This window comes from Olea europaea, chromosome 10 (genome assembly GCF_002742605.1).
Source record: "Olea europaea var. sylvestris chromosome 10, O_europaea_v1, whole genome shotgun sequence".
Classification (NCBI taxonomy): domain Eukaryota; kingdom Viridiplantae; phylum Streptophyta; class Magnoliopsida; order Lamiales; family Oleaceae; genus Olea; species Olea europaea.
Genome location: NC_036246.1, coordinates 24,664,285 through 24,691,382, shown reverse-complemented (window position 1 = coordinate 24,691,382; position 27,098 = coordinate 24,664,285). Strand labels below are relative to the sequence as shown.

The following is a 27,098-nucleotide window of genomic DNA, read 5'->3' as shown; positions in this document are numbered from 1 at the left end:
TTTGTAAAGAAGAGTTAGTAGTTAGATACTTTGTTCCTAAAAACAATTCAGTAACCTCAAAAAAACCTTTAACTTATCACATATTTCTTTTGCTAAATCTCAATCACCATCACTAGGGAAACATTTATATCGTGACTTCCTCTGCTTCAAACGCAAAAAAAAATCCTTATAAATCAAAGCAGTACTAAGCATCAAATACGTCGAATTCCACCTTGTTTTACAATCAAGCACCAATTTTTTCTTAGAATCAATTTTCAATTGACGTGCAAAGAGCTCAAATTTTTCAGATCTCTTTGGTGTGGCTGTCCAATAAACAACACTATCACAAATTTTCTCAACACTACTACTAATAATGTCCAACTCATCCTTCACAATAAGATTTAATATATATGCACAACACCTCATATGAAAAAATTCACCATTCAGTACAAGAGAACGAGTAAAAAGTTGACTTAACACAATACTGATCATTGCATCATTTGTGGTGCAATTATCTACGGTCAAAGTTAGTAATTTACGATTAATATTCCAGTCCATCAAGGTGCTCAATAGAGTTTCTGAAAGCACTTCAACAATGTGTGTGCACGGCACATATATAAACCTGAGTTCATTCAAGAACTAATTAAATCAACTAAAAGAATATCATGATTATGAGGACAAGTGAATGTAATGTTTTACTATACTTCATGATTCGACTATGTAGTTTCCATGCATCATCTATGAAATGAGCAGTGATAACCACGAATCCTTTCTTTTGGTTAGAAGAGGTCCACATGTCGGTAGTGATCGAAATTTGACTCTCAATCTTCTCAAGTGCAATCATATTTTTGACTCTCTCGTATTCATAGATTTTCAAAATGTCGCTTTTTAAAGTGTTGCGGGAAGGAACCTTAAACAATGGTTGTAGGTCATGCAAGAACTCTCGAAATCCAATGTGATCAAACATAGACAAAGAATACTCATGCAAAATCACCATTTTCGAAAGACTATATCTACACTTATTTGGATCGAAAGAGTAAGTACCCATTGTGACCTTGACACTCATGGCATCCTTTTTGAAATTTAATGTTGCTTGGTGAGTATTATCCTTATAATAGAATACACATCTCTTCAAATGATCATGCAAATGCTTTGTACCATTTTTTGTTTCACCCCCTAACTGTTTGTTGCAATGATTGCATATAATCTTCCATTTCTCACCAATTTTCTGTCTTTTGTAGTGCTCCCACACAGTTGAAGTCAATTTCCTCTTTCCAAATGATATTCTCCAATATCATGCTCCTCGTCACTTAATTTATTGTCCTTTCATCCGCATTTGGTAACAGTTCAACTGGATCTTCTTGCGGGACATTGCTCTCCGGTACATCGGTCGTGCTATCTTCCTCGCATATTGGTCCTAATCCAATACTTCCAGCACTACTTGGGCCAGACATCTGTGCAAATAACAAAAGACATTAATTTTCCAGTTTCTGTCATGTTCTTACAAGTTCTTAACTTCTTAATAATCTTGTTCAGTAAATAATAAGTAAAAATACGACATACAAAACTTGTCAACTAGAAAGAAAATCAAGAAACTATCACTTCACAGACCATGCCCCTTGCTGCTCATTCTCCAAGTTGAGAACCCTAAGTAATAATGTCCTAATCAAAGAGCTTGAAAATGGGATATGAATGTGCAGCTATTCAATTCATGGACAAAAATACAGGGATAATAGCCAAAAGTATAAATTTATTTGTTTATGATGGGTAAATTTTGATAGAGAAAACATGGATGAGAATTGTAGATATTTTGGAACGTATACCCAATGGAAATAAATGTAAAATTAAAGAAATAGCATATGTTAGGAGAATAAAAGAGTAATATTAGGCTTTGTCTCTATTCAGCTTCAACTCACTTAGTTGCTTTTCACTTGCACCAATTATATAGGAATATTAATGAATTCTTTATCTAGCTATGCTTTAAGTAATATGCTAAATTTATTAGAAATGTCATGAGTGGTCGTAAGACCGCTCAACTTGTCCTTTCTTGCTAGCATCTCACTGTTAATCTCCTTGAATGTCAAACAATAAAGAATACTTATTAGGTAACACTAAATAGGTGAAAGAGAACTTTCCATGACAAGGTCCATGAGGATTAATGCGCGACAAAGAAGAAATCTAATCTGGCAATCAAAATTTAAAGAATACGAATGTTTTACTACTTAAAACCATCCTCTCTCGCCCCAATAAGATAGCTTTCCAACTTTGAAAAGATTCAAAGTTGTACATGATAAATTATGTGGATCAGCTGCAGTTTCATGCAAATGTCACTATAATTGAACAATAACTAAGCAGTAAAATTTCTTGACATTGATCAGATTGTCATATATTCCACAAGGCACCTAAGGACACTCTGAGAGCTCCTACAACCATTTGAACATTAGCACCAGATCAACCACCAGCATAATAAGCAATTGAAGAGACAGAAAGTTTTAAAAGTTACGAGAATCAATATTGATCTATTTACATAACATTTTTATCAGTTTTCACCAATTGTTAGTGGCCTATGCAATCTCAGAATAGCCAGCCCACAAGTGTCTGTAGCCGCATTGAGCTAGCAGATCAAGCATTTGATTAAGAAATGAATTAGAACTATATATCAAACGTGTAGATTCTCCATCTTCAATAGGAAATCTATTGCAGAGAAAAAATAACTTCCAGAAACTAAATCCAAAAATTAATTAATTCCAAGCATTCTATAGCTCTAGTTAATCCTACTAAAATTTATTAAAAAAACAAAAACAAAATAATTACTCATCAAAAATCAAAAAATATGTAATGGAAATGATTAAAAACAAAATAATTACTCATCAAAAATCAAAAAATATGTAATGGAAATGATTATAAGTTTGCTTACGTAACGGAGATGAAATGGATAAAAATTCGTGCGTTTTCGCAGAAGCCTTAAAGAGACTCCCAGAGAACGGTGACTTTGGAATCCTTAGAGAGCTGTGTCTGCTGTGATAGCTTATCCTTCACTAGCCGGCGCACGATAATCTTCGATAGTTCGTCGGCTTCCGATCGATACAATGTGAGAGGCAGAGACGACTTAAACGAGAGGAAATAGATGTTGAAAGGATTAGGGCACTCCGCACACATGTTGTCTGCCTTTCCCAGATTAGAATGATAGAATTGTCTATTTTTCATTTTTTTCTTAACCCTTTTGTACTAATATATATAAATATATATTTTTTAAATTCCACGTGGCGGGTTCGGGGCACCATCAACCCATCGAGGCGGGGCCTCAACAGGGCGGGGTGGGGCAACTTGCCATCACTACTTGTGATGCGCGTAAGGGCTATCAACATCGAAGAAAGAAGGCAAAATTGGCCAAATTGACCGTCCGAATTGACAACCCTGGAAAGGTGGGGGCAGCAATCACTAGTCCTCTTATTGGAGGCACTGTGATGGGCCTAATTTAATTTCATTTGAGAAGCCCAATATTTAATATAGAGTCATCTTGAACTTCAATTGATGTTGGCTTGATGACACTCCAATATAGAAATGACACGAATAGCACTTAAAAGAAACCATATACGATTTGGGGCACTTTTTACATCTTTCCGTACAACTTTATAACTGCACCAATTATTTTCAATTTTTCATTTTTCATTTTTCATCCGGATTGAAATCCTCCATCATGTTTAACCTACTCCTTGATCTAGAAATAAGTTTTTTTTATTTTTTATTTTATATATATTTTTTTTCGATTTGGGTGATGATTTTTACCTCCTAAACAGGAAATAATTTCTTTATTCTTTTTGCTTTCCATGGAAAGGGTCTCTACCTCGGAGTCTCTACCTCGGACCTTTTAGAAAATTTCTAGTACTTGTTTTCCCTTTTTCTTTCTTTCTTTTTTTTTCTTTCTTTCTTTTTTTTTTTTTTTTTTTTTTATATAAAAAAACCCTATTAGGTATTAGTCAATACCTACCAGTTTTCCCACAATACAACTCAGAAAGAGTTATTCTTGGGTGACAACCTCCTGGGCATTGTCCAAGGAGAATTAGCCACTCAGAAATAAAAGGGGACCCACATCTATCAAAATTTTATTAGTTGTTTTGTTTAAAAAAAAAAAAAAAAAAACCACAATGCTCCAATAGAGTTTGGAGTTTTATTATGATTATTTCCAATATTAAATTATTTTTATACTTAGAATTAATAATTATTGACAACTGCACATATAATACAAAATTGGTGGTTTTATATGATGATAATACAATTAAGAGCAAAATTAAAATTAAAATTAAAAAAAAAAAAAAGAAAGAAAGAAAAATATATCTTATAGCATTACCTAATAACATAATAATGATACTCTTGACTTTCATGAATAAAAGAGCTTTTTATTCATATTAAATATTAAGCATGTTTAATGGTGAAATTTTTAAATAAATGATTGCTGATCTACACTAGCATGTTAAAGGATAAGTTAATTATAGAATATAATTCTAAGCATATAATTCAAGTAAGATCAATAATTGCATGTTGTGTTACAAGATTTCAGTTCAAGAACATGAAACAGAAATAATTGAGGCCTAAGACTTGGTTCAGACTTCTACTAGGAAAAATCAACTTGATCTGTACGTGAAAGGATTTACTGAAATGTAAATTTAAGGGCTTATTCGATAGTGATTATTAGAATTGATTTTTTGACCTTTAGAGCGAAAAGTGGATCTCACATGTGAATGAAGAAGTAAAAAATAATAGTTGAAATAGTGAAATAACTGTTAAAAATTTGATTTTTTGGGGAGACAAATTGCTACCAAACGAGGGCTAAATAAGTAAATTTTATTTCTTTCAACGAATGAAAAGATTTGTTAATACACAAAGTTCTTTAGTTGTTTAGAATGAAAAAGAAGCGGGTTATTAACTTACTTTGTGAAAAAATCTGTCATCTATTCCCTCAAATTCCTAGGCTTCCAAGATAAGAAACAACTATAAGAAGTCGAACTTCTTAAAGTTCGTTAAATAATATCATTTTTATTCTTTTACTTCTATTTAAAGCATCTTATTCTCACCATCTTTTTATTATTGGAGATTCCTAATCATTGTAGTATTGAAGTGTAAGTTTTTCTTTTGAGGCTCCCATCAATTCCTTTGATGCCTTTCGCTTTTCCTAAATTGCCATAGTAATTCATAATTTCAATAAGAATACTTTTATTATCGCTCACATGCTAACAATAGTTAAAAACAAAATCTCAATTACATATCATCGTGTATTTGAAATGTTTATAACAGATATCTTACAAAAAAAAATTACACATACCGTCACGAAATGAATAAAAAGGTACAAAAAAAACAGAAAACCCATTACCCAAAATGTTGTCATTTCATTCGATTCATGTCTTCCATCCTACTTCCTACCAATCTAAACAACAAGGAGAGTGCCCCCAGGGCATATCTCCCAGTGGCAAAGGGGAGGGCGGATAGAGTTTAGCGCGGCAGTGTGCAGAGTTCAATTCCCCGCAAGGTGGAATTGGCTTTGTTGCAAGCGGGAGTTACCATATGGGTTAACAGCCTTAACCTATCCATGTGCTTTCCACCCTGGCTCCTGGGAGGCACATCCTGCGATTTACCTCCTCCACGATGGCCCAGAGTAGGGTCGGTGGGGGCTCTTAAGGTTGGGGTTCAACCTTTTTAAACAACAAGGAGAGAGAAGAAGAGATTCACCACAGCTTTGGACCCTACAAGTGACCTACCACAAGGATTAAATATCAAAGTCATGCACACCAGCCTCATCATGCAATTTCTCATCATCAATGTTGTATATATATATATAATACTTGCATAATGAGTGTCATTTGATGCCTTTGTGTATAAAATTCTCTATTGTGAGTAAGACTTTCAAACTGTATTGGCATTCCTATTTATTTTATATGATTTTTAGAAGTTAAAATAAGAATTAGTCCATACCAAGTCTAAGAATTTAATTCAAGAAAAGGAAGAATACAACTGTGGTCTCATTAGTGTTTTTTGTTTTTCTAATAATAAAATGAAAAATAGAATATATCGCTTCAAGGGTTTATCTTCCACCAAATTATAGATTGATTACAATTCCATTTTCCAAAACAAAAAAAAAAAAAAAAAAAAAAAAAAAAAAAAAAAAAAAAAAAAAAAAAGGTCTTCTATTCTTCCACAACATGTGAGTCTTGAAATGAAAATAACCCAATAAGATACAAATTTGGCCTCAATTTAGGCAGCAACTGAATTTCACTACATTTGAAATTTTGTACTCTTTTGGCTCAGATTATGAAAAATTGAATATGAAAAGAAAAGACAAGAAATAATTAGTTGAGCTCTTAACCTACACTTAAAGGACACAACTAGCATTAATGATTTCAAAGTAAACTAATAGTGTTTTGGATCCAAGAGTGCATTCCAAGATATCTTAAAAAGGCCTATATTCACGTGCAAATATGTATACACACACACACACACACAAAGCAAGACAAACCCACAAATAAATCATAAATTGATTTTTTTTAAGTTTTTAGACAAAGATATTTTAATAAAAATATATACACTTATGTGTGTTAATAGAAGACATTGCCGCACTGATAAGCAGATATTTGGCGATTTACCAAGTAGACAATACGTCTTTTCTATAGACCAAAGGAACATAATCTGCAGTAGTCTAATGCTCTACAAAGATAGCTATTAAATCGGTAATATGGCATAAATAAATTTTTTTTAGGACGATTTGGAGAAACTATAATGTCTCCATTTACGGTACACTCATGGCACGACCACATTGAATCACGTCGTGTGAATAGTATAATCGATGATTTCATCTTGGAAAGGTGCTCCTTTCAAGCCTATTAACTAAATTAAACTAATAACAGACAAAATAATGGTGAAATTGAAAGCAACTCTACATCTAGGTGATGTTTTTAGTTGTTGGCCAAACCATTTTTCCAATATACCAATTGATCTGACACATCAACTGTTACAACACTTTCAAACTACAAAAAAAAAAAATAAAAAAAAAAATACATTAAAATCTTCATCCCAAGATTCATTTAAACTAGAGAGATCACCTTCATTTCATATGGAAGACTTCTCCTCTTTTCCAATGGAGAAAACAGGCAAAATTATCAGAAGATCAATCTTTACTTTTCTTCAAAACTATCAGTTTTTCACATCAACAGCAGCAATCTTGGCTTTTCCTTTTGCTGCTTCGACTCTTGTGTGTCAAGCTTCCTTGCCGTCGTCTCCCTTGTTTGCATTAGTCCAGGGCCGCCTACGAACCCTTTTCCTCGCAGCAGGGTTCCCTCCCTCGTCCGACTTGTTCAACATTCTCAACCTCAAACTCTCTCAAACCACTGTCACATTTCTTCTTGTACTTCCCTTTAGTCTCACTTTTCTCCTCTTTGCTAAGGCATTGATAATAAAAGCCCTTTTCTATCAAGAAAATAGGCATTTTTCTTCTTGGAACAAACTATTCAAATCCCTTTACCTCACACAAATTTGCAACTTATTGTTCATTCTTTCTGCAAATGCTACTTGTTTCTCTCTTCTACTTGTCGCATTCAATTTCTTCGATCTATTAGGCCTTTCTTCTTCGGGGCACCTCCTATTTCTTTCAGCGCTCGGAATAGTTATCTACTCGGTAATTCTTGCCAATGCGTACGTCTTATGCAACTTGGCAATCGTGTTGTCAGGAGTGGAGAAGCGCGGCGGATTTACATCAATTCTCAAGGCCTTTCTTCTGATCCGAGGTCGAACTGCAACAGCATTGTCATTAGCCCTGCCTTTCAATATAGCTATGGCTTCCATCGAAGCTTTGTTTCAATACCGCGTTGTAAGAGCTTATAACAATACTGTCTCTCCCAATTCATCCATGTTTTTTGAGGGCACTTTCATTGCTTACTTATATGCGATCTTACTCGTCCTAGATACCGTCGTTGGTTGCATGTTTTTCAAGAGTTGCAGAACAGAATTACAGATTGATCAGGAGAATTTGTTTTCAGAAATCAAAGAGGATTCTCCAATGCCATTCATTTTACACTCAAATTCTGTCAATAAAGTTGGTAAAGGAGATTTTGTATTGCTGATTCAAGAAAATTGAGCAATTTTCTATATTTATTGGCCCTAGTCCCCTTTTCAAACGGGGATAGGCTGCTTCTGTACAAAGGATGTAGATTTTGTAATTCACCGTATTATGCAAGTGAATTAGCTGTACGAAGGAGATGTTTATCGTCATGTTCGGTACATTAAACTCAATAAGAATTCAAAAAAATAAAAATAAAATAAATAAAAGAAACGTGTTATATTATTTCTCTCCGAGTCATTTTTTTAGGGATAATTGCAGCAGTGGTCCCTAACTTTTTCATTTTTTGCAGACTTTACCCTAACCTTCATTTTGTGCCAACGAAGGTCCCTAACATTTCATAAATATGCAAGTGAGATCCATCTGGACTGAAACCATCCAAAACATCGTCAATTGACTAGGAAAATTCCTTAAACTATCTACTGTGATGTTTTATTGGATGTTGATACCTTTTTGGACGGTGTTATTCAATATTGATTTCTTAATTTTTCCGATCCACTGATGGTGTTTTGAACGATTTCCATCCAGATGGACCTCAAGTGCATATTTATGAAAGGTTAGGAACCTCCGCTGGCGCAAAATAAAGGTTAGAATAAAGTCTGCAAAAAATAAAAAGATTAGGAAACCTCTGTTGCAATTTTCCCTATTTTCTACGTAGACACGTCAAAGTAGTGGTATCAAGGTAGGCCGGGATACTCTGGCCCAAGGCAGCGATCTTGGCACTATGGCGTACACGACCACGTAGAACGGCCCACATATAAAAATAAAAATAAAAATAGGAGTGAGTAAAAAAATAATAATAATAAAATTAAACAATAATAGCTTATGTGCATAGGATCGTTATAGCTAGTTTCTACCCATTCCATGTCCGACTTGATATAAATCCTGTTACGACCTTGGCATGAGATGTCTAATCCTACATTGCATGTTCTTTGACAACTCGAGAAACAGTATTATTGCCTCCTATTTTTGAGAGGATATAGCGATTAGGATTAAAATGCGTGGCAATACTGATTATTGCTTTTTTTCGATGAATATTTTGCTCTCTATAAATTTGAATATTTTGTTAGAGGCAGGACACGAATTCGATTAAACCGTATAGTCCATTCCAAATTTCATTGTAGCTAACTCGGTCCGATTGACAACACAACAAGAGAGTAGTCAAATTCCTCAAGTTGCTTTCCATAATCCATTGTGTCACCTTTCAGCTAAAGCCATCGTCTACGGTGCAACAGTATACTGCGTTTCCTCTACGGAACGAAACTAATAAACTAGTAGTTCGTCAAATGAACCTTTCAATCTATTTCTAACTAATTACTAATTTTAGCCCCCAAAAAATAATTTATTTCTTACTTATCAAATAGCACAAGTAGCCAGGAATAGTTAAAAATCAATTCTAGAATATAAATACTTAAAATGTTCTTTGGAAATGGATAATTATAAGAACAATAATAGGAAAAGAAAAAGAAAAAAACAAAAATAATATTGTCCATGCGTCGATATTTTAGCATTTTTTTCCAACCTTAACAATAACATTGGATTAAATTCATCCTTAAAACTGAGTTATAAAGAGAGGATGTCAACGGGTAAGAAACCCACAAACAAAGTGATTTCACGAGATCAGTCTTTTACAGAAAGTAGCCCTTCCCAATGTCGTCCCATTCGCAACTAGGCTCATCCCAAGAAGGGTGTCAGCTCTAATACCAATTGTAACCACCTTAATGGATAGAACTCCCCTTTGACACAAACTAAGGTTTAGCCTAGCAATGTGAATAGAGTTAAGGTCATTGCTCCAACAATCAAGCATGAAACAATTACCAGAAGATTTATGGAACTCCCATATATTTCCTATACATTAGGAGAATGATTCAACAAGATGTCCAGGGTACTTAATAAAGGAAGTAATAGGGAAATATGATTGTACTTTTCATGGCTATCAAAAAGAAAAGAATTATCAGCCCTATGATCATCTTTGTTTGATGTATATCAGATTCACTGACTTCAGTTTGGTTCCTCAACCTTTGTTGGTCATACTCATAGTCCTCATTCAATCCTTGTCATCCAAAGGCAACTTTGACTATCAGCAAATCTGTCAACTATCGAGTTGGCTTGATTTCAATCCCCATTGCCAAGAAATCCTCTCGTGAATCGTTTGGAATAGTATTCCGTCCAGTTACTTTTCATTTCTCTTGACTGCAAAACAAAATAATGGTATCAATAAACGAGAATTTGTCATTAGAAATCGGACAAACAATTTGAATTGCAGTAAAAATTGAGGATTTCTACATAATTTCACTCAATAGGTTTCTCCATTTGGGAAATAAAAGAATACTCCACTCAGTTTCCTGCTCAAATTGTTAGTGGAAATCAAAAGTAACTTATACGTCCTTTATAGTGCAAGGACAAGGAAAAATATCGATATTCAAATTCACAGCTTGAAGGGGAACTAATAACCTGTAGAAAGTGATGGAAGAAAAAGGTTGGTGGCCATGGTGCGAGCAAGTTATCATTAGCATAGTATTTAAATAGAATGCATCAGATGACTGCGTATTTCAGATTTTATTCAGCATGAACAGAAATTTTCGTATTGGTAATTGATAGAACTATGCCAAACAACTTGGATAAGATCAATGTCAAATTAAGCAAAGAATATATTATATCTAAGACAGTAATTCGTGGCAAAGCTGACTTTTTGAAGAAAAATATCTTACCTCTTTGGAACCATGACCTTCGAACAGCCTGGCGGATGTGACGCTCGTGTTTCTCTAAGAGATCATCAATTCTTTGCGATTGAGAGAGCAAGGGTCCTGAAAATTCAACCTTCTCTGCCTGATTCTGATAAACCTGTTTAAAGTCCCATTTACAACAAATAAAGAAGTTGAAATGAATAATGCACAAGGGTTAATATCTTTTCTTAAGAGTGAAGAAAATAAGAACCTCAAGGAGCAAAAAATATACATAAATCCTCGATACAATCTTACTATACTACTCACTTTGTGACAAAGATAGATCCAATCAAGCTATACAAATTTATCACGTAACGACCTTCGCAAAAATCTACCTTTATTTGCTACTGTTAAATTGAAGTTGACATCAAAGCAAGATTGTTCTATGATCCAAGTAAATATAGAAGGAAAAATGATTTACTCCCAATAAATTACTGAGCTACTTCAATCACGGAAATGTGCAAAAGGATTATAGATGTATTTCAGCATCCAGAATTTTGGCATTGCAGTTTAGAACCGACAGAAGCCGGATGAGTTAAATTTCCTTCTTTTTAGTTTATTTTCTTGATTGAAATTATATAATCTAAGTATGTATACAGCTTTCAGAAATAAATATTAATGATAATCTTGAAAAGAGTTAATATTATTACCAAACTGATTCTCTTGGGGGCCAATTCGTCTTTCTGATAAAGTGCCAGTGACAGTTCCTGAGATTGGTATCCGTCAGACGTATCAAAGGAATCTGGACGTTCTAATTGACTCCACTGTTTAAGCATTGAATGCTTGAAGGCTTGACGAGAGTCATGATCTTTTGAATCAGCACAATGTCCACTTACAGCTTCATTGTTCTCTTCCACTTGTGAATCCAAGTTATTTCTTGATCTCAACATGCCTGACGGTTCAAAAATTAGACTTCTAGAACTAGACCGACTCCGTGATCTTACTGATGAATCATGCATCCGTCTCCTTGCCCATGCAAAACCACTAGATCCTGAAACTTGTAAAGGACCCATATATGTATCATCACCTTGAGATGCATTCTTTACATGAGATGCCACCTCTTCTGTTCCGTCTGTCAATGGCTTTGGAAGGTCCAGACCTAAGACTTTATCCCCATGGCGAATACTTGCAGCATTGCCATTAACTTTAGGGTTGACTCGAGTTTTAACAGGCAAGTTCTGCAGAAATAAAAACTTTATTTATAAGGCTCCGTAATATGCAAATAAGCCCAAATGGAAGTGTATAAGTATACTTGTATATCAACCTCTTCTGGTGCCAGTTTACTGATTCCATTCTGTTTCCTGGTGGGTTTCCTTGTTTCAGGTCGGGATCTTCCAGCAGACCTCTTCCTGAAAATCCAGGAACAGGTTAATTATAATTAATTTTAAGGGGTAAACATAATTCAACAGAATAAATGTAAGGATCCCACCTGCTTGCATCTTCTCTATGTTTAATATCGATTTCTTTACTTGGTGGGTACTTTGGCAAGCTTGATGGGTCACAAGCATAAGGCTTTGTCTTGAAATACTAAAGATTGCATATGAAGAAAATGAGATTTAAAGATCCTTCTGAAGTAAATAATTGAAAAAAAAAAAAAAAAAAATACAAGCATACTGCATTTATTACCATATCCTTTGCAAATTACAGAAGGGAAAAAGGCAAGAAAACACACATCTCCCAAGTCTCAAATATGTAAAATAAGTTTAAATATATATAAAGTGATTCAACTTGGTTAAGCTTATGCATCATAGATAAGTGGTGCAACATTAATCACAATCATTTAAAAGGACTGGAAATATTTATGCATGTATACCTCAGATTCCAGGGCCGAGGATGCAGTTCCCCGCTTGTATGGTTCCACAGATAGGAGAGTTTCTATCAGTATAACAGCTGTTTTTGGTAGATCCTTGAAAGTCTGCCAAAGAAAGCTCTCATAAGGATGTTGCGGTTTAAACAAAGTTGCATGAGGAAGTTTAGATTTCTTCCAATAATCATCTGGAGGGGATCCACATAGTTTGAAAATTTTGTGCAACTGTTCAACCTGTATAAGGGAAAGAAAATCAAGTCATTCTTCAAGCCTTCAAAATTGAATATAATGCAGTTTACACATTTTTGCAAGACATTGACGCTGCAAATTTTATTTTATAATATTCCAGAAACATAAATTGGTACCTTGTATAGTCCAATTATAAATGTGAACCTCATGTTAATAACAGATGCGATCAAATATGTTCTAAAATAATAATCTAAAATGATCTCAAAAAGCAAACATGAAAAGAAGTAATGGTCTCAATTGTTTGACACGAAGAAGAAAATGAGGTTTACCAGTTAGCTGAAGTCAAAGAGTAGAAACTAGAGATCTCGTGAATGTCAAACGCATTAGGATTAAGACCTCAAAGGTATTGGTAAGGACAAGGCCATTTGAGAGAGATGGGAGATAATCGAAAAATTGTTAAATATGAAAGTACAAGTACTGTGGTCAAAGAAGTTATCACCTCATATAGAGCAGAGATGACTTGTTTTGCAGAAATAGGGCCACGAAGGTAAAGGAAGCTCTAAAAAGGATGAAAGTAGGTCGCTTTGAGACTCATAGAGTATCCCTGTTGACTGTTGAAGTTTGGAGATTTCTTGGAGAAGTTTAACAAAATTACGTAAACCACAAGATGCCAGATTGAGATTAGAAAATGAGAATGTGTTCTCATTTTAGATAAATTACATTTATATAAATTGTGTATAGTTAAGGTGATAATGTTAAGGTAGATGTGGTAACACAAAAGGAGACGTAAAAAATGAGCAGCTCAATGTTAGAGGTAAACTTCTCCAAGAAATTTATCCCCCAAATTTAAATAAAGGTACACCATCATCAGATAGATCTTGCAAGCATTTCAATAGTTGTAGCCACACTTATGTGTTATGATCAGTGGTTGGAAGATTAATACAAGCTTATCATGGTTATGATGATGCAGTCAAGAGACTCGATCTTAAATCGGTAAGAGGGCCCTACAGGGCCGTACGGATACCAGTATGGAGCCATTAACACCTCATTTTTCTTAGTACATGAATTTGTTGGTAGGGTTGAGATACAAATGCAGCACAATCAGCCATATCAAAAATGTTTTCAAGTAACGAAATCATGTTCATAAACATATTTAATATTATTCAATAAATAAGGCTTAAAAACAAATAAAATAAGACTTAAACGAGCATGTTTGGGAAGTGTTTATAAACGGATTAAATTATAACTAGAGAGAAATGAGTGAAGGATAAGTAGGCAGTACTTGTGGATCCCTCGAAATGTGTGGATAGAAAGTGGCTTAAGTGTTTACAAACATGAGCCAAACATTAGTTAAATTGCATTTAGGCATTATTATCATATTCTACTTTTCATCAATATCAAACTTACAGCTCAAACTTTGGCAATATTTCCTTATCATATCCACTGTGTTTCACTGCAAAGTTGAGGGTTGTAACATGATTCGGGAGGGTGATTACCTCAGTCCTTCCTTGAAGGATTGGTCTAGCCATGAGAAGCTCAGCAAATACACATCCAACACTCCAGAGGTCCACAGAAGCTCCATAATCAGTTGAGCCCAACAAAAGCTCGGGAGGACGATACCATAAAGTGACTACTCGACTGGTAAGAGGTTGCTTCTGACCGTAACTACAGAAATTTGCTAACCCAAAATCTGCCACCTTCAAAACTCCTTCATTATTTACCAGAAGATTTGCACCTTTAATATCCCGATGCATTACACCCCGAGAATGACAATGCTCAAGACCAGACAATAACTGTTTCATGTAGCATTTAACCTGTAAATGAGTCAATCAGATCTTAGTACATACATGAACGAAAATTAACTAATTCTCCAGAAGAAGCGACAAAAAATAATACAACTGCTAGCATTTTCAGTTAATTGTCTTAGTTATGCACACATGAACTCTGTAAGCGTTCACAAAATTCCTCTCTTCTTTTCCTTGTGAAAAAAAATTTATTTTAAAGTGTAATATGCTTCCAAATATTATGAAATATTCATTTTTTTCAGCTCAGGTATCATCTAAACCATCTAAGGTGTTCATTACCATTGCAATCAAAATTAGATTTCCAATCCAATGTGCTCACCAAAAGAAAAATATATCCTTTCACATAAATATCCAAACCTGTGCTTCACTGAACTTGATGTCTGGGCAAGATAACAGCCCCGAGATATCATGTTCCATGTACTCAAACACCAGATATATGCTGCATGATAACCGTGAGGTAATTAATCCTTCCAACTTTATAATATTTGGATGGTCAAGCCGGCGAAGAATCATTATTTCTCGAGCCATGAAACGAACACTTTCCGGTTCAAAATTGTCAAATCGTACCTTCTTCAAAGCAACTATTTTCCCACTTTCTAAGTCACGCGCTCGGAATACAGAGCTGTATGTACCCTGACCAATCTGTTTAAATGATGAAACAAATTAACAATTACTTGTTTATCAATTGAAATGCCAATCATAATTCATAACAATGAAAATTTGAGGAGGTTTAACAAAAATGGTTTAAGAGAATGGTTCATAGAAACTTTTCTGCACACTGTATCACACACACACACACACATGTATATATGCAGAAAACATAAGCTAACATTACATAAACATACAAAATATAGGAAGTGCTTTAACTTGCTTCAAAGATCAAATTAGGACAAAATATCAGTACATACGTCCAACATTTTGCTTGCTTCAAGCTTTGATTCTTCATAACCTTAACACAATTGCATTAATGATAGGAGTATCAAAATCAGCAGATACAGACATCCAGATACTTTTGCTTCACTTTTATCATCCTTCTTATCATAGAGAAAAGTACCGGAATGTTCAATTTGTGAGTACTTATTTTAATGATGCTATAAACATTGCTACAAAATTAGTTCATAATAAATCATTAGAAAGAAATTTACTGAAAATGTCAATCATAGCAGTATTTTTCAAATTTTCTGATTGGACAAAAGGAGCAAACTCTATAGCTATATGAATTAATTAATGGATGCTTAGAACTATCACACCATATGCTCATGCAATTAGCCATTAATTTTCAAATATAGTTCAAGACATGACACGAGTACTATATGAGTATCAATTAGTACAAAGTACGACATTTTCAATAATCAAATATATAATTATACTTATTGAACATATAAATATTAAATAGTATCAAGTAACCTTTTCAAGTTTCTCATAAGACTCGGCTTTGGCTGGCACCCATCCCTGAATGGCTTCACCAGCCACCGCACTAAGCCAAGCCGGCCACCCAGCTGCCACCTGCTCTCCTTCAACATACCTGTGCAAGTTCCCCAGCCTAAAACTCACTGATTCACTCCCACACCCGTTCGAACTCGCCGGTCCGGACTCGCCCAAATCGCTCCCAGACTCATTCGACCTCTTCTTCAACTTCTTCAAGTTGAAATCCAACCCACCACCGCTACCCACCCGGCTCCGACCTGACCCCAATTCGGATCCTCCAGTTAGCGCCCCGGAGTTATCCAATGCAGCCGGCGTTACGGACACCGCTTGCTTGGACGTCACGCAACCCATTAGCACAAAGCGAAGTTTCACCACACCACCATCATCTCCGGCACCACCACTAAAATCTTGAGATAATGGGTTTTGAAGATCCACCCAGAGGAAAATAACTAAAATTTGACGTGGGTCAAGATTAATTTAGAGAAAGCAACCCATATTCTCAGGCTTATTGAAAATAGAGCTTTTATATGTAACGCAATTATACAAAAATCTTTCCACAGCCCACATTAGACTGATGAGTAATAAGCCCACCTTTTCTTTGTGCGCCAATTGCGGAACAGTTCGCCATAATGAGGTTCACAATGCATTAAGCGAAATCAACGGTAATAATGACAAGTAGCTTTAAGAAATGCTGCTTTTTCACAGCAAATATAAAATCCGAATATTAACAAAATAGAATTTTTTTTTTCTTTTGATAATCAAACAAACAAGTGTGAATCTACCGTATAAAATCGAAGTGGCACGAAAACTACAACACTGGATTGACTTTTACGCATATTTGACCATTTGCACGACTGTGTGAGATTAAAAAATGCTGCTTTTTCGCAGCAAATTTAAAATTCGAATTTTAACAAAATAGAATTTTTTTTTTCTTTTGATAATCAAACAAACAAGTGTGAATCTACCGTATAAAATCAAAGTGGCAGACACGAAAACAACAACACTGGATTGACTTTTACGAATATTTGACCATTTGCCCGATTGTGTGAGATTAAAAATCTATTTGTGTTAAATAGAGCATGTTTGGTCTGAATTTTAATCCAATTAACATCAATTTTTTTACCATTATTTCATTATTTCAAACGTTATTTTTGAATTCTTCTCTCAAGGTAGGACCCACTTTATCTCTAACAGTGAAAAAATCAATTAACAAGATCCATACCGAACAAGCACGTAATTGGGGGTGTTTGAAAGGTATTTTTTTGTAAAAATGCATTTTAAAATAGCAACTTGATTGGAAGTGTGTGGTTGAAAAATAAGGGAATTTTTTTGATTTATGTATAATAATATTTTAATAAAGAATGTGTGATTTAAAGAAGAGAGAAAAATGCATTTTGAAAAAATTGGATTTCAAACAAGAGAATTATATTTGTTATTTTTGGCCATTTTAAGTTTCGAAGTTCATAGTTCAAATCCGTAGCAGAAGGGATTTCTTCTGTGCGTTTGTTGAGTAGATAGAAGTATTTAAAACAAGAAGGCCCCCATTAATGTAGGGCATTAGAACGCAGGATATTGTGGATTTTGGGGATCATTTTAGTTGGTTTGGTGTTGACGAATTCACATAGGATAGGATAATTGCATTCGCGATTTCAAATATTTCACTTTGAAGCAACTTTTACTCTTTAACATTTTATTTGGTGTATTGGAAGGTATGAGGTATAGATTTCTCTCTATTTTTTTCTAATTATTTTACTAAAATATAAATTTATTATTATTATTTTTTAAAATTGGTCAAAATATGATTAAAATCAACTTTATTGATCAACCGTCAGCATATGGATGAAAATCGTCCATTTGTCCTTTAATTGTACGAAACTAAAAGATTTGGGATTGCAAATGCGATAAATGAAAGGTTAGGATAAGATTTGTCATAAAGTAAAAGATTTGGAATCGTAACTTCAATTATCTTTATATTTGTAGATTTGAGAAAATCTGCATGTATTTAATGCTATTTTGCTATGTAAGAATAAGATTTCACAAAATAAAGAAGTATCAAAGAACTTGTCTTGATTTTTTAACATCGTGAAAAAGAAATAAGAAAAAGCGACTCAATCTATGTTGTCAAATATAGCCTACTCTTTTCAAATGATATTTTAAAAATTTGTTAATTTATATATACTTTATCTTTTTCCCTAGCGTTAGTTTTTAAAATATGAAATTTTGGAGCAAATTGGTTGTCAACCTTTAAAATAGTGTATCTTGGTCATTGACTCTCTACTATTATTGCATAAGTAGAAGTTGCTCATTTAGTGGTTAAAATAATGAGTAGAACCTAGAAAGAGAGGTTTTGAATAATACAATAAAATTAAAAATAAGAGAGAGAAATATAATGAAAAGGAAGGAAAAAATTTAAGAAAAGAAAAGGCTTTGTTACCCACCCCCATCCGAAGGAGGGAACGTGACAATGAATTTTATAATAAATAAATAAATAAAAATAGAATTTTCATAAGTTATGAAATTTTACTATCATATCAAAATCTATGTCCTCATAATCGATACACGAGTAGATCAATAAAGAGACCTCTCTCCTTTACGGTAACAAGATCAAGATATCAAATTCCTATTTTAAGTGATATTGATAAAATTAATTAATCTACAATATTTTCATTTCATAGCCAGATTCAAGAATATTATGGGATCCCACTATGCTAATAACAAATCTCACGTTTTCATTTTGTGAGTTAGGTTCGTTGGTGCATAAAATTAATTCTTACCTATATATGTTCCCTATACTTACATTTCTAGCCATGTGGTTGGTAGTTTATTTCAATATCATGATTGAAGAGATGACGTATATTATTTAATTTGAGAGTTGCTAGTCTTGGGACCATTTGAATAGGAACATTGATTCTCAACTTATATTTAAGATTCAATCCATATATATATATATATATATATATAAGGTGTCAAACATTTATTTAGTCCAAATATAAGGAAATTGGTGTTATGTAATATAGAGTTTAGCGTATAGTACGATAATCCTACACTTGAATTTGTTCTTGCAACAAAAAAGAACATAAGAATATAAAAAAGTCTAATTATAAATACATAATGCCATTAAGAGAGATTCAATTTGTGTTTAAAAACATTATTACTTGTAATATATATAGTGCTATTTCATTTTGATCGTCGAAATTAAATTTTTTTATTTGAAATAAGTCACTGAACTTTCGATTTTTTTATTTATTTTTTATTTATGTACTCTAGCTACTTCACTAAAAAAATAATGGGACTGTTCACCTTGGAATGCTAGTGTGACTTAGACAGTTCTTAAATTATTAATTTTACACCAAGATTAAAATTAATTCTTGAAAGACACATATTTAAAGTATTGTATGATATTTTAGAGGATTTATATATTCGCAGTCTCGACATGAAACAAAGTTATCATATTTTTTAAGCCATATCATCATTTTCATTAGTAAATATTCTTATAAGGCTCATTACTTTAACTAGTCCCCATGTTCCCTTTTATTTAAAGGTTGTTCGAGCTTTTCCTTAGAGTATGGCATGGACTACTTCAGCGCCGTAACATTTTGCAAGTTCATTATTACGGGTAACTCCTATAAAGGATCGGACTAATGACATATATAATACTTGAATTCTTGATGTAAATGCTATTTGTAACAATCTATCTTCGAGGGCATACAACGATTCTTTCACCATTTGGGACGTTGATTTACCTATTAAAATATCACCCGTCTCTACCCAAAATTTCATTAACACCTAATTCCTGTGAAGAGACTTTTTTGTTGTCAGTATTCTTAATTCATGAGTTGTTAAGTTCTACATTTATTTGCTAATAACCAAGTCCCAGCAATAAATTTGGAACGATTTGAAGGTAAAAAGCCACCCTTATCAATAGAGTAGAAATTATAGAAAACGAATTAAATTCTAAATTGATTTGTGAATTTGGAGATATATACAATTAATTAATAGTGTAAAAGGGACCACATTTTATGGTGGAGTTCAATGGAGTAGTTCACCTGTGAACCTAACTTAGCATAAATGATTACACATGAATTTATAGCATAGCATTTAGAAAGGCATTATCATTATTCCTCCCCCCCCCCCACACACACACGGGTGTTGCGGTGTCAAGTTAGATTTTCGCTCAACACCCATAAGACTAGCAAGTTAGCTCAATTTATTTAAAAATATACTCTATTAATATTGATAAGTTTTACTTGTAGAACACATATTTATACTTGACAATAGTTTAATGATGCAATTGGAAATAAATCATTAAGCATACTTAATTGTTTTTAAAGTATTAATTAAAAATGACATGTTGATCTAGTCCGGCTCGACTATACCACAATAATTACTGGCTCATGATCGATCTGACCTACACAAGTTTTGAAGACATTTTGGATTACTTCCAAACTATATTTTTAGATGGTGAGATTGAACTGTTCGTAATTCATGTAGTTCAATCAACCAATTTTGACGCCTCTACTTTTATCATCACAAACAAAATAAAGAAAAATAAAATTAAAGTTTTTTTTGGAATTTTACTTATATATAGCGTGCATGTCTCTGTGTGTGAAAAATTCTGTGCATAGTTGAAGATCAAATTGCTCTGTTTTAAATACTGGGGACGAAATTGTTACAAAGACAACGGACTATAACCAACGCTGCAATTTTATAGACTCAACACACATCAAATAAACATTTCAAAAATTTAGCTGGCCACGGTTAAGAATAAAAAAAGCACAAAAATAAATAAAAATTTAAAATTAGCAGGTGATTTTGACGCTTCTAATTTTTTAAGTTTTGTTCTATAATGAAACTCATTCCGACTTTTCCAATTGAACTATGAGTCCTATCCATTTTAAATATGTGTTTCTCTCTCCATATTGCTTATTTTAAAAAATTATAATGAAAAGGAGTAGTGGATCTCACGAAATGTATAAATACTAAGTAAATAATAATTATTAATTCCAATTAAGATCAATTTTCAACTTTCATTTTAAATGATAATAAGATTATAATTTTCTATAGAGAACCAAATAAACCAATTTTTCCCCCTGAAAATTACATGTGAGGAGTTAGTACACTGTATCCAAAACCTTAATTAACAAGCACAATGATTGTTGCCTCCCATGACTATTTTTTCATGATTGTGATGCTAATATTTTTCTTATTAGCTGCAATGATTATTTTTGACATTTTTTTCCTTCAAAGTAGATTTTTTGACCTTATAAAATTATGCAAATGATGTATATATTTTGGAGTCAACAAAATGTTGATGTTACTAAGCCACTATTTGATTGGGATAAAAATTAAATTTTTAGTATATTTTGATAAAAGTTAATGAATGTGTGGTTGAAATGCTGATGAAAATTGTAGATTACATAAAATGTATAGTTGAAAATGAATTTAAAAAAAAAAAAATAGAGACAAAACAAGGATTAAATGTCAACTTCTTTAAGAGAATTAGTTCAAAACATTATATTTTAATTAGTTACTTTATCATTATTCGAAAGAAATTTATTCCTTAGCATATCACTGCGAGATAGTGGCTCATTTGAGAATATTAATCTTGAAATCCGTGTACGTTTGAGTTTTAATCGAATCGAGATACTCGTTGAACTTCATGAATTCTAATATTATATTAAAACTTGATGTTTTATTTTAAAATATTAATTTCATTAAGAGGAGTGAACTAAAATTTATCCCTTAATAAATGTGTAAAAAGTAGTGTTCAGTTTCCTACAGTGATCGTAATTAATAAGTGAACAAAAATTTACACATGTCATGTGTATTTGTCGTTTGCATTCCTAACTGCTGACCTAAAAAATAAATTGCATTTCCTAATGTCAACTATGTAATTTTTTTTCTTGAGTTTCTAGAATTTCGAATCTAATTTTTTGTATTCGAGAGAGAGATCATTCCCTTCTTCATTTATTTTTTTATTTTTTATTTTTTTCAATTTTGTAATGGTTTATTTATAGGAGATTGATTGGTGCCTTTTATTCATTTTCGTGGTTTGACCTTATTTATTATTTTATTTGAAATCACGATTCATTTCTCATTTTCAAAGTTTATCATTGTTTGTGCTTTGTGATATTGTCCAGCGATACTCTATTTTTAGATTTCATGCAAAGGCATGGTCCAATATCATCAAAATTAATTTGTCAAAATTCGCATTGAGATGAGTCTCCTTCATATTCAAGGCTATCGAGACCTCTAATCATGTTTCTAGTCGAGTGATAAAGTTATACAGATACCTTAGTTCGGCAGACCTCGTCGATCGAAACATAAGTGTTCATTTCATGACACGTTGACACGCGATGAGATCATTTTTGTATTTTCTTAGCATCCAAATAGACTATAATAATTTTCATATATAAGAAGGACCACATGCAAAGTACATGTAATACGACGTACAAAACACTAGGGATGGCAAAAAACCCCACTTGCCCCGCCCCGAACGGGGCAAAAAAACCTGTCCCGAACTGGTTGGCAAATTTATTTCTAGATAATTTACCAACTAAAGACCCATTTTAAATTTGTATTTTATTCTCTAATTATAACATAACTTGAAATTTTGAAAATGTTAAAAAAAAATAAAAAAAATTAAACGGGACAACAAATGGGACAAAAAGCTGCCCCACCCCGTCCCGCCTCATTGCGATCTCTACAAAACACCAATGTCAAACACGATTTTATTTGCTGTTTATTACATAACTTTGTCTAGTACTAGCCAACCACATGCATGAAAGGTAGTACATATAAATTTTATAAAGTGGGTTGAAGTGTTGAAGCAAGAAATGTAATCACTTCCATGTAATAAAAGAATCTGAACAACCCATCATCAATGAGAAATAATTTACATTAATAGATCAACGCCACTGTTGGTAAATCAGCTATTATAACATATTTGGCACAATAAATTGGACGCGGGATTGGATTGACTAAGAAATAGAAGAGAGACAATGAAAAGCTAATGAATTATTTTCCGCTTTTAGACTTGATTACAGAACTGTTTGGCATGATTTTTGAAGAGTCAAAAGAAACTTTTAATACCTAAAAGCAGCTTTTGAAATCGTTTGATTAATTTTATGAATGTATTCTTTTCTAGTTAGAAGATATTCTAGAAGAAGTTGATCCAATATGACTTCCTTTAAAAGCACCTTTAAAATACAAAGTGTTTTTAAAAAAAATTAGTTTTCAAACACAAATTAGAATAATTTCCTTCAAAAGTTTTTCTAAAGGAAGCAAAATCAAAACTAGAAGTCATGCCAAGGGATCCCTAGTTGAACGGATATCCACATATTTGGGGTAGATTTAGATGCAACTGCTGTGAAAAAGGCAATTTGGAGCTTAATTAAAGTTTATTCAGAGTAACTGAAGATCAATTGTATCGCATTTGATCAACATAAAGCATTAGACTATTTTAAAAGAAACTCTTTATTTATAAAGAGTATCTTATACATTGTAGAGATTATCAATTTATAGAGTTAAAATGTTTAGGAAAAATTACAACCAAGGTACCAAACATTTTGTTTATTAACAGATTTTGCCCAAACCTTTGATTTGTGTCACCGTAAGTACAAAACCTTTACAAAATTCGCACCCAAAGTCTAGATTGATAGTTTCTGTTAGTTTGACACCAAAAATCGTCAATTTACCTCAAAAATTAAAAATCTAATAATTTTGACCAAGGCAAGGGTAAAATTGTAACTTTATAATTTTAATATAAAAAAAATTAAAAATTATTTAAAAAGGAAAATAAAATAATAAAAAAACTCGTCTCCTTCTTCACCCAGTTGCCGACTGTCAGCACTACTGCCTCACCCATAGCTTGACAACAACAATTGCATTGGCACACCTCAAACAGATCTGGTGCCTCCTATGGTGCCCTTTGAGCTCACTAATATAGGCCACCCACTTCAAAATTTGACACTGGGCTGTGGCCCAAGCAGATTCCTAGCAATCTGAACCTGCTTCTTACCCGGAATATCCCCACTCACCTCCTCCTCTAGCATCTCATCTAACTCCGAGCAAGCACACAGGACCCGTCCAACTAAAAAATTTGAGCAGACCAATCTCGGGTCCCTCTTCCTCCCTTGGTTGAGTTGCTGGGTTGTTGACTTTGAAGTTGGGATCAACATCGGATCTGTGGATAGGTTGTGGGTTTAAGGCGAGGGTTAAGTTATCGTCCATGTTCGTCGTTACCACCGCCCCACCCATGGCTTGACCACCACATCCCACCAATCCAAACTCCCATTCATAACTACACCACAATCTACAATTGTGCGTATGATTTCCCAGTCGCATCTCCGCCTAAACCTTCAACATCGCGAGCCACCCGTTCAGTTTATATACGACCCACACTTTACCCAAACTTGCCGCTATTCTTTATACACAACCTTTGATCTAGCTCCATATCGTCGGCGTAGCACCCAAATACCCAGCACACCTCGTCGGTTTCTTTTGTTTTGAAGAAGAAGATGAGGTTTTATTATTTTATTTTCCTTTTTAAATAATTTTTATTTTTTTATATTAAATTATAAAGTTACAATTTTACCATTGCCTTGCTTGGTCAAAATTATTAGATTTTTAATTTTTGAGATCAACTGAAGGTTTTTGGGGTCAAACTTACAGAAACCGTCAACCTGGACTTCGAGTGCGAATTTCGTAAAGGTTTGGTACCTCCAATGGCACAAGTCAAATGTTTGGGCAAAGTCTGCTAATAAACAAAATGTTTGATACCTTGGCTGCAATATTCCCAAATTTTTATGCACTTTAACACTACTCTATATTTTGACTCTTTATTTAACTTTTCTCAACAAATTTATTGCTTTCTCTAAATATTTTATTTAACACATTTTTTTATCTGTTAATGATCAATCAATTTAATTTTGGTTTGAATAAATTAAGAAGTTGAGTATTGAAATATGTGACTTGTTAAATGCAATTTTTGTACATTAAATAGAGTGAGTTTAGCTATCTAAATTTAGATAGCCAATTCCACTCCTTATTTTAAAAAGTTAAAATATAGAATCTTCTGAAACTTATTTTTAAGCATTAATTCTTTTATTTATCAACTTTTCCATTAAATATTATATCAACTTTTATCAAAATTCACTAGAGAATGAGTTTTAGCCAAACCAAACACGGCAAATGGAAAAATAAATGGGTAATGGAGTCGTTGGCACAGTTCTTTTACTTGTTTGTGCCACTTTATTGCTGATGTTGAGGATTTATAATGCAGTAAGTGTACAGAGTACTCATAAGTAATAATTAAAGTTGTGAATTATTAATATTAACTATGATGTACTAAAAATATGTGTGTGTGTGGGGGGGGGGGGGGGGGGGTGGGGGGGGGGGGGGGGGGGGGGGTTTGAGGGGGGGGGGTTCACGGGTTGGTCTAGTGGAATGGTTAATTCATCTTTTTCAACAACTCTGTTGAGGTCAAAATTTATTATGAGAACGACTCAAAAAGTGCTTTCTAAAAATGGGGTTTAGTTAATATTGTTAAATTAGAAAATGTAGAGGCTGGGTACTTTGTACCTAAATAAATTGAGTGAACACAAAGACTTAGTACAATATTTAGCCCCGGGATGACGTAGATTAAATTCAGATTTTTGGTACACATTTTGATAAGAGTTGATAACATACATGGTTGGAAAGTTGTGAATTCCGTAAAATGTGTGGTTAAAATTATTTATTGATTTTAACTTAAAATTTTAATTTGATTGTAAATTAGACCAAACGGGACTTAGTTATTATGTGATGGGGTCTTGATTGAATTGCATACGATAATATAAATAAGATGTCTTCTAATAGATAGAAGGCTATGGAAGGGACATAGTGATCATCAGCATGCAAACATTTCCTAGTGTCAAATTCCAAAAACAAGCTGGAGATTCTTCAAGTGATAAAAATGTCTTGTTTGAATTTGCATTGTGAGATTTTCCTTTTAATAGATTATCTCAAGATGATGACTCATTCGATAATACTAATGTTAAAACTCAACTGTTCCTTCTCGTTTTTTAACATTTTAAAAATGTTAGACATAAACCTTATTTATATGAACGGTAAACAAAATCCATTCGGGAACAAGGTAGTTAGGGACACATGAACTAGCTATTTTGAAAATTTTCTTTTTTGAAACGAATATACAGACCTTCTAAAACAGATGGGCCCTCCTTCTCTTATACTGGGACTCACTCAGATAGTGAACTAGACGACCTGAAATGGGAATTTGACTTCGATGGGGTTTCCAAAGCCTGGACAAGGCAAGCAGTGTCCACCTTTCAAGTCAGGGATGAGAATCGATCTGAATTCTAACATTGGGTGGGCTTCGATTTCTATTTGATTGGTGATGGTGACGTTAGTACAGTATTCATTGGCATTTTAGCATAGAAAGGAGAATCTGTGCGCAAATTTCAATTCTGCAGTAGAACCATTTTCTTTTTCACTTTTCTTATGCCATTTTTTGAGCTGGCCAGTTAAAAGTGACAGTGACAAAAGCCAAAAGAGCATAAACCCACACAATAGGATCCTTTTTTAAGAATCATTGCAGTAATATCCTGTAGGAATGTTAAGTATATTTGCAATTCTGAAGTGTATGGAAGTATAAATAGAATGGAATTGGACAATGAAAAGAGTCATTGGAGAACAATTTTGAACTTCACAGTTTATATCTTAAGCATTACTGTCACATAGATTGGAAGTCTGTCTATTTGACTACCACGTAGGTTGCAATTCACAGAATGCATTAGATATGCTCTAAAATTAGTGTATCATAATCTTTCATTATGATTATTACTTCAATTTTTATTTATTTTTAATTCATAAGAAAGAGCAAAAAGAATGATCATAATGATGCAGGGACCATTATGTCCTAAAAAATAAGATGCAAAATGGACTACTAAGAAGTGCTTTATCATTATTTGTCATCCAAAAAGGAAAAGCACTTAAGAGAGATCATTGCACCATCTATTAAAAATATATTTATCTTATAAAATTTTCACTAACTTCCA

General features: G+C 33.3%; 2 protein-coding genes across 2 annotated transcripts; one reads left to right on the top strand and one right to left on the bottom strand.

The window, feature by feature from the left end:
* Positions 1-6,985: 6,985 nt before the first annotated feature.
* LOC111400433 lies at positions 6,986-8,090 on the top strand. The gene is made up of 2 exons (XM_023027853.1): positions 6,986-7,837; positions 7,932-8,090. The coding sequence occupies exons 1-2, from the start codon at positions 7,085-7,087 to the stop codon at positions 8,088-8,090; spliced, it is 912 nt and encodes a 303-aa protein (XP_022883621.1). The 5' UTR covers positions 6,986-7,084.
* Positions 8,091-9,892: 1,802 nt separating this feature from the next.
* On the bottom strand, positions 9,893-16,722 carry LOC111401599 (protein IMPAIRED IN BABA-INDUCED STERILITY 1-like). The gene is made up of 9 exons (XM_023029408.1): positions 16,021-16,722; positions 14,971-15,255; positions 14,305-14,622; positions 12,626-12,853; positions 12,242-12,339; positions 12,077-12,161; positions 11,463-11,990; positions 10,798-10,930; positions 9,893-10,279 (listed from the first exon to the last, which is right to left on the bottom strand). The coding sequence occupies exons 1-9, from the start codon at positions 16,390-16,392 to the stop codon at positions 10,260-10,262; spliced, it is 2,067 nt and encodes a 688-aa protein (XP_022885176.1). The 5' UTR covers positions 16,393-16,722; the 3' UTR covers positions 9,893-10,259.
* Positions 16,723-27,098: the final 10,376 nt, after the last annotated feature.